The sequence below is a fragment of the Doryrhamphus excisus genome, chromosome 4 (genome assembly GCF_030265055.1).
Source record: "Doryrhamphus excisus isolate RoL2022-K1 chromosome 4, RoL_Dexc_1.0, whole genome shotgun sequence".
In the NCBI taxonomy this organism is placed as follows: Eukaryota; Metazoa; Chordata; class Actinopteri; order Syngnathiformes; family Syngnathidae; genus Doryrhamphus; species Doryrhamphus excisus.
The window spans coordinates 19,472,609-19,481,727 of NC_080469.1; the positions used below are offsets into that span (position 1 = coordinate 19,472,609).

The 9,119-nt window shown below is 45.0% G+C and overlaps 1 protein-coding gene across 27 annotated transcripts in view; it reads right to left on the reverse strand.

Moving 5' to 3' along the window:
- camk2b1 (calcium/calmodulin-dependent protein kinase (CaM kinase) II beta 1) overlaps nucleotides 1–9,119 on the reverse strand; it is a 43,740-nt gene extending 34,621 nt beyond the window's left edge. For 9 of the 27 annotated variants that reach the window (XM_058071886.1, XM_058071890.1, XM_058071888.1 and 6 more), the window contains exons 1-5: nucleotides 8,799–9,112; nucleotides 7,027–7,121; nucleotides 2,851–2,910; nucleotides 2,545–2,599; nucleotides 1,140–1,205 (exon numbers count right to left, since the gene is read on the reverse strand). In XM_058071886.1, coding sequence (XP_057927869.1) covers nucleotides 1,140–1,205; nucleotides 2,545–2,599; nucleotides 2,851–2,910; nucleotides 7,027–7,121; nucleotides 8,799–8,860 — 338 coding nt within the window. In that variant the 5' untranslated portion in view covers nucleotides 8,861–9,112. Of the gene's footprint in view, nucleotides 1–1,139; nucleotides 1,206–2,544; nucleotides 2,600–2,850; nucleotides 2,911–7,026; nucleotides 7,122–8,798 lie in introns of all 27 variants that reach the window. The other 18 variants (XM_058071900.1, XM_058071896.1, XM_058071894.1 and 15 more) reach the window with 5 other exon arrangements.

Genomic DNA, 9,119 nt, shown 5'->3' on the forward strand with positions numbered 1-9,119 from the left:
GACGCCCATCATCAACACCAATGGGACAATGTGGGACAATAAACATTTTAATTCATGCTTTGTGACACGGCTAAATAAAAACTCAAATAAAACTTATCCAGTCAGAGTTTTTCATTGCAATTTTCTTAATTTTAAGCTGCAAAGTCACAAAATAGCGACAAGCGACGTTGGTGAATTCAACACATGCAGCTACTGCCCTCAACCAGGAGATGGCGGACATCAGCAACATTCCTGGGTTTGTTTCCATGCAAATCTTAGGAGTTGAATGAGTTTGACCCCCCGCCCGCATACACCCTAGTCTGCTCGCTCTGACGGCCCACAATTTGTCTGATCCTCAGTTAGCCTTTATCTTGAACCATCAAGCGACCGCCTTTTGAAATAGTCATGTCTAAACTTTTCTTGAAAAAACTCGGGCACCTAAAGGCTTAAGGTTTAAAGTTGAACTCTCGTCTCGCTCTCATGGACCTCATTTCGTCTCGTGACACCCCAAGTAATAAGATAAGCTATAAGACGCCTATTATTATTATTTTTATTATTATTAGTCCCACAAGGTGAGATTCCAGATACATTATTTTGTGTACATGTTGATCAAGCTACAGGTTTATTGCACGGTTTATTGCACAGTTTATTGCATGGTATTGTAAAGCATTTTTGGAGTGATTCATAGTGCGGAATCTGACAGCTGCAGGATGTGCCGACACATTGATACGGCCCTCCAAGGGTAACCCACGGTGAAAACCAGTTTGCCGCCCCTGGTTTACAGGTTTGTGACCCCGGAACTGATTACTTGTATTTGCGTTACTGCAACTGGGAGACAGTGTTTGACCTTGGAAGTTCCACTGCTGATGTCTGCCCACACAGCATCAACAACGAGATGCGTGGCGCTCAGAGAAAGCTAAATCAAGCTAAAGGATGTTTAGCAGAAAGCGAGGCCCATCGTCATTAAGGCTGATGGAGAAGCCAACCAACGCTAAGTGAGAGCATTTGCTATCTGACGTGGCGTAACACGCTGCATTGTCTTTCTACACTAGCCGACTTCTCCGAGGCCAGGGCGTCACATGCTCAGTGGCGAGTGGTGGGCGTGCGAATCGGGGCTACTCGGGTGAGGGGGAAGGGAAGGTGTGGGGTGCTGCACCTACCTGGCATCTGCCTCACTGTAGTACTCTCTGGCTACAATGTCCTCGAACAGTTCACCTCCGGTCACCCTGGCATGAGAAGACACACACTTTATTTTACTCCGCATCTTCTGGGCTGCCCGATACCCCCCACCCACCCCACATGATGCAGTTACCATGGAAACTAGAAGGGGCTAGCAGAGAGCTGGATGCGGACGGCGTGGGAGTGTGCATGGGGGGGGGGGGGTAAACATGAGTGTTATGTAATTGTATACATAGGAAAATAGGGGGAGGAGAGGAGGAGAGGAGAGGAAAGAGTGGGGAGGAGAAGAAACGAGAGAGAATAATGAGAGTAAATAGAGAACAGAAGAAACGAGGAAGGGAGGAAACCAGATGGAAAGGGAATGAGAAAAGTGGAAGGACACCATGGCTGAGGAAATGAACCAACGAGGAGCAAATGAGACAAGAGAAAAAGGAAACGAGAAGGAAGTCAAGCGACTAGGACATGAGGAAAGTGAACTTGAGGAGAGAGGAACTCGTGGCATCAATCGTATGTTTTTCAACAATATGAAAATGAATAAGTCGAGCATGAAAACGGCGACACAATTTGATGGCATTGAGAAGACACAGATGTCGTATTGTACACCGCCCACTAGGTGGCAGTAATGTTACCGTAAAGTTGAGAGAGAACATGCAAACTCCACACAGAGACGACCAAGTGGAGAATCGAACCCAGACTGTGTGGCCTACATGCTAACCGATCTCATCCGTTGTTATTATTAGCTAATTTGCGACCAGTCTAGGGTGGACCCGCCTCTGGCCCCAAGTCAGCTGTGAAGAGGCTAAGCGGCATAGAAAAGGGATGGATGGCTACCAAAGACGGATTTGTACATTTTTCTGTGGGACAGGCAAATAGAGGGGATGATGCAACTACACAACGGAAGAGGTCATGTTCAGCGCCGTCGGAGAAAAGCTCAGCATGCATCTTTCCCACGTAACACCGCCCTCCACAGCAAGCAGGAAGTAGCATGGTCAACTTTAGAGTCAAAGTGGTCTAGAAAGGCCGCTACTGGAGGGGATGGACAGCCTTGAATGAGGTCATATACATGTCATGGTGTTATTTCATAAAAACCACAACAAATATCCCCCAAATGACCTTTGAACTGTGTGACGGCGGCCACTCATCATAAATACTTTGAAAATGTGTACTTGATCTACACCATGTGATGGGTATTGGCAGCATAATAAAAATAATGACAAAACATCATGCGGAGAAGATTAATAATAGCAGGACATGAGAGGAAGCGGTGAGAAAACAGGTGGAACGAGAAGGAGTGAAGGGGCGAAGGAGCAAAGGAGCGAAGGAGAGGAGTGAACAGTTGAATCTTGAATGAAAGTCAGGGGAAAGGAAACAAGAAAGGAGACTTACAAGTCAAAGAGGAGGTAGTGGAAGCCTTCCTCTGATATACTGTCATGAAGACGAACTAGAAATCAAAGAAATAGTTTGCGTATGAGAATAAACATTGCTACTCCTGGAGGTCCCGCGCATGCAGCACTCCAGTTCACGCTAGTGTTGCTACACAGGAGACCCAAGGCTGATCCTGACTTCCTCTAATCAGGAACAAAGTCTTTCATTTCCCTTCACACATGCCAGGAGTGCTGGGAATCCAGGTCGCTGTGTGTGTGTGTGTGTGTGTGTGTGTGTGTGTGTGTGTGTGTGCGTGTGCGTCCTCACCGATGTTTGGGTGCTTGAGCAGGCGACAGATTCGAGCCTCTCGCTCCAGCTTTTGGTGATCTGGCAGTAAGAAGCAGATGGAGAAGGGCTGATTTGGTTTTAGGTTGACAACGTCTGATGTTTGGGGCTGATAGTTGTTGCTATGGAGACGAACACGCGGAGGAAGGAACCGTGTCTGCTTCCCCCCCGTGCATCACAGAACATTTATGCTGCATGTATGCCAACATGTTATCTTCCTCATGCTGCAGTCTGCACTGGGGGTCCGGGACCACCCACGGATAACCATGGAAATAAACACACACACACACATAAATACAGAGACGCTGGCAGTGAGGACTGACAGTGAAGTGTAAGCCCGCTGATTATCGTCTCAGAAGATGAGAGAAGAGAGGAGGCGGAGGAAGGAGTGGAGTGAAGGAGAGAAAACGGGGAGTGGGTGGATGGGTGGGTGGTGTGTTTTCATGCTAAGCGTGGAGGAAAACACATGCGGAAGGGGGTGATGAAGACCACAAATATGAGCCAATGGCGTGAGAAGTCTTTACTGTGTTCTTATGTTTCGGATGGGAGGGTTATCTTCCAAAGATGTCCCACTTCCACTTAAGTAAGAGACTTAATTCATTTCATCACAATTAAAATAAACATTTGTGGGGGGGAATGTTCTGAACTCCTGTTTCCATACTACTGACACCGAATCCTTTGATGGCCTCTGATAGACCATTAATCAATCATCAATTCACAGGAAAACGTTGAAATTAAAAAACAAAAAAACATCTTTTTGATCCATACAAATATTTGTTGTGGGGAAGTATTTACTCGACGGACCGCTCAATCACTAGGAACACTAAACCCGCCTCCCCCTGAACTAAACAGGTTAAAATAGCGAACCTCGGAGCGTGGACGGAAGCTAGCGGAGTTGGCATGCTAATGTGGTTGCGTGTGCGACTCATGAATTGATCACGGCAGTCCTAAACTACTTTTACTTGAAAACAATTTGAAGTAATATATTCTAAGAATGCGATATGAATACATATATATATTATTATTTACGCACATTTAAGTTTGAAACCTATTTCAAATGTTTCAAGGAGCTTTATTTTGATACGCATGCACCGCAATGGCCTTGCCTATGTCTGGTATTATCGGAAGAATGAACATAAGCCCGTAAAATATCTTGTAACACGCTAAGCCTATCCGTGCCGGCATGCATGAACGCTCACGTTTCAATATAATTTGGCTTTATTTTGGTTTCCATGCCTGGCTGGCGGCATCTAGCTAGGTCGGAGCCGCAAGTGGCTAACGTGTTCAGGAGATACGTCAATCATGATCACAACTTCCATGAATAGGTGTCACTTATTCATCTTGTTATCGTGCATTCTTAAACGATAGCGCTTACAAACACAGTGAGTGTCGACAACTAATTGAGCAGCCCAGCTAACGGCTCGCCAATGTAGGTATATTATTGATGGTTAGCAAGCGCTACCAAGAGATGGATGAAGGCCCTGGTACCAAAAGCACCATGCTCCACTGGACCTTTCACAGTAGCAAGCCTAATGAAGCAAATGTATGCATGTTATATAATTGGTGCTATACTAAATAGGGCATGGTGCCTTGCTAGAGCATCTTTACAACTAACTGGCTGAGTTTGCTAACATGTCGCAAGAGGGGGAGTACATCAGGGAAATGATGGCTGGAAGCTGAAATGAGTTTTCTCTCATCATCGCTGCTCCACTTGAGATGCGTGAATTTTTTTTTGCCGGGACACACCGGCACCAGCCGTCAGTGTGAAGGACGTCGAGGTTTTGAAAAGGACAGGAAGAAACCCATACAAGCTGCGGGACGGCAGATAACCAGGCTGGGCATTGTGGGGGTGGGGCCTATGACGGAAATGAGTGGGAGACACAGGCGGAATCACAATAATGCTCGGCATCGTGGACATACGTGGTGAACATTTATCAAGGTCAGGTCACATGGTCATGCAGATTCTTAAGGAGACATTGGCTATCATAGCGACACTTTGGGGGTGGATTATTTATTCCCTCCGAGTCCTGCTGTGGGTCTCATGGAGCCAATCACGGGGATTAGCCGTTAGCCTCCTGCTATTAGCAGCGGGATAATCTGGGATGGATTTAATCTTGTTAAAAGACACTCGCCACACTGACATCACCGCCATTGATGGCACGCCGAGCAGCCCCGCCTCCCTCCCGTCCAATAATAACCTGATACTCCCCATGGATCCCTACCATTGGGACGCCCAGAGCAAAGCCTGTTAATCAATTAGACACCAATTGCCATGCAGAGCGCCGTGTGCTAACATTAGCAGTAGCAGCAGCAAAGGTGCTTTATTGGCTGCTGGAAAAAGCCAGTTCATTAATTGGAGGTAGTATTGACGAGTCGGAGGTTATCAGTCACATGTCACGATAACGTTACTATGGTAGCAGGCTAGGAATGGTGAAATAATCATGTGAGAAAAGTAAGTAAAAGTAAGAGAAAAAAAGTTGGCACCTCAATGGTACAAACGGGCCTCTTACGGCCGATCTACGTGAAAAGGAGGCGCGGTGTGATGTGCTGATTTCCGAGCCGCAGAGCCTCTTTGTCATGTCAAACAAACTTGCACGTGGCGACAGTTAGTGTGTCGTGCGTCACACGTGCATCCCACATATGGAACTTGCGCATCCAATGCAATATTTCTTCCGTGCTCCTTGCGTGTCGGGTAGATCGGTCATGTGGGGCCCGTACGGCGAGAGGGAGTACAGACCAAATCATTAGAACGGTCATAGAAGAAATGGTCACACTAAAAAGATGGTTTGATGATAATAGATTGTCCTTGAACCTAAGTAAAACTAACATCATGCTGTTTGGTAACAGCAGAAAGGACACGCACCAGCAAATACAAATAGACGGTGTAGACATTGAAAGGGTGAAGGAAAATACATTTCTGGGGATCACAATAGATGAAAATATGAGCTGGAAACCTCATATTACAAATATACAACATAAGGTGGCCAGAAATATTTCAATATTGAACACAGCAAAATTTGTTCTCAATCAGAAATCACTCCACACTCTTTATTGCTCTCTGGTTCTACCATATCTTACTTATTGTGTGGAAATATGGGCTAATAACTATAAAAGCAATCTTCACTCGCTAAATGTACTGCAAAAAAGGTCAGTCAGGATAATTCATAATGCCGCCTACAGAGAACATTTCTAAAATTATTTCTAAAATCACAAATACTTCAACTTGCTGATATAGTTCATCTTCAAACAGCTAAAATAATGCATAAGGCTAAAAATAACCAATTACCTAAAAATGTCATCTAATACTTCTCTACAAGAGAGGAGAAATATGATCTCAGGGAAGAACTAAATGTGAAACACTTATATGCTAGGACTAGGTTAAAAAGCCATAGCATTTCAGTATGTGGAATCAAACTATGGAATGGATTGAGTAAGACCCTCAAACAATGCACACCGATGAGCCAATTCAAGAAACAATACAAGCAGTTGATGTTTGCTAAATACAAGGATGAAGAGTCTTGAACCAGTCATGATGTGCTATATACATCACTATATTGACACTTGGTACCCATTATGTCATTGGATGGTCATATCATCTCGTACTTCCGCACGGGACAAAAAATTACAAAATTTAAAAATTCAAAAAAAAACCAACCTTAAACTGTATTATGGAAAGCAGGAAGTGAACAAATGTAAGAGTTACTGATTGTAAAAGTACCAGATGGAGGGGTAGGATTTAATAAGCTTTGCTTCTTCCTACTCCTTTTGGACATGTGGAACTGTGAACTGATTATGGGATGCACTCAATTGTAATCTGATGTATGTTCAAATGAAATTAAACCATTACCATTAACATTTTGTTCTCCCTTGGTGGAAGGTGAGGTCAGTACGTACGTTGGTCGTACAACTTGGGGGCGTCGGCTGTACGAATGAAACAACAGCCGTACGCCTGAGCTGCCTCAGGTTTGGTGCGTGGTACGCACGTTCAACTCACAGGTTGTAGGCCGGGTGTTCCTTCATGGTCACCACCACTATGCTGTCCCCAAGCAAAAAAAACGAAGTGTTTGGGGAGGCCACAAATCGCTTGTGACCTGGACTTTACTTGACATTCTTCATTTGTCAGCAAAACACCTTGGCTTTATTTTGGGAAGTGCTTACCTCTCGCAGATAACTTTTTGGTGTTGATGATTTTGGCCGCGTATTCCTGTCCCGTGCAGAGCTTGACACATCTGCGCACCACTGAAAAGGCTCCCCTGTAAGAAACAAACAAAAACATAAAGCAAACAATCGGAAGCACGGCTGGCGTTTTGCTAAATCTTAATTTTCCCGATATTCGTTGGTGACGTTACGTAGTCATGGCGTGATGACAAAATACAATAGAGGAATTTACGCAGGGGATGTAGTGGATGTTTGGTTCAAGGGTTCCTACCCGTTTGACATGGACAAGTTTCATCCTTTTTCCATGTCCGGTCTGCCACAATTAATCACTAGCAATTATCCAATTAATCTACCACTATTTGGACATTCAATTAATTGCTTTTTCATTCAAAAATCCAACTCCAACTCCAACTCCAGCCTTTCAAGTGTGTTTTCCTTGGTTATTCACAACAGCCGCCCTATTTATTATCTTTGGTTTTAGGTCAACACAGATCCGCTTGGATAGTTTTGCCTGATTCCAAAGGGACCGACACACCGCGTCTCTGTGCTCCGGCCCTAATAATAGAAATCTCAGGGTCTCGGTGTAAAATAGGAATCTTCATGCTCCGCCTCCAACAATAAATCGGAGCAATTCCGATAGGACTGCACTATTCTCTGCGCTCTGGCTCTAATAATCCTCACAAGAAGAAACTACCAGTTGCAGTAGGGTCCTAGTATCCACGTGCTTGGCCACTTTGCACCTTTTTTCCGTGCTCTGGCCCTAATAATAGTAAAAAAACAAAGCAACTCTGTGCTTGAGCCCTAATAGTAAACAAAGTGATTCCAATAGGGTCTTCATACCTTTTCTGTGATTAGTCAATAATAATAGCACCAAGAGTAAATAAAATCATTGCAATAGAATCCTTGCAAATGTGTGATTGTGCCCCAATAATAAAGGGAGCGATTACAATAGGGCCCCCACAGTACAGGGGACACTCGGCCATTCCAGGTACTCCACATGTTTTCACCCCCCACCCCCACCCCGCATGTTTGGGCCCTAATAACAATAGTAATATCAAATGAAGCAATCCCAATAGGATCTCTGCACCGTTTAGCCGTGCTCATAACGAGAGGAAGAAGAAACAAAGTCATCCAAGAGGGTCCTGCACCCCTGTGCTTGGGCCCCAATAATAAAGGGAGCGATTCCAACAGTGGTTCTCGGTGCTCTCGCCCTAATAATAGGGAACTAGGCCATGCCAGGCCTCCACATGGTTCCACTATCCCTTGATGCTCAGGCTCTAATAATAAGAAGAATGAGAATAGTAATAACCAATGAAGAAATCCCAATAAGGTCTCCACACTGTTTCTCCGTGCTCAGGTCTTAATAATACTAATAATTATTATTATAAGAAGAAATAAAGCACTATATATCGATGGGGTCTGCACTTTCTGGCACTAATAAGAAGAAACAAGGCAATTGCACGACCTCCATACTATAAGTAGAGTAATAATAATACTAATGTTATAATAATAATAATTCCCACTTTCCTAGAGACACTGAAGTACACAAAGTAAACAATATACAGTATATTAATATTGAGATTTGACCTTGCTAGATTAGATATACCGGATAGTATAGTATATTGCTAGAGCCTTCATCCACGACTCACGCAAACACACATGCACGCCCACGCGCCCATCCGCACGCACACTGGCTGGCCCTCCGTGGCCGCCCTCGACCCCTCGTTGGCGGGCACCATGTGCTCAGTCACAGCGTCGGAGGTCCAACTCACTTGCCCAGCTCCTCGTACAGCTGATACTCGTCCGTGAATCGTGTGCAGGTTGTAGTGGCCATGTTTCGCGCTGCTTCTTCTTCCCTTTCGCCGTGGTCGTTTTCTTCTTCTTCTTCTCCCTTCTCCGGTACAAAATGATAAGCGGCGAAAGACTCGCAAACACAACTCCACCCAGCCGCGTTGTCGCGGTGGAAAACGAAGAAAAGGAAACGTCCGTCTGTGGAGTAACACACTTGTTTAATGTGCAAACACGAAGCGAGCACTGTAGGTGTTTCTCTCTCACTGACAGCTAGTTCTGCTCCACTCCGACCCGCCCACTAA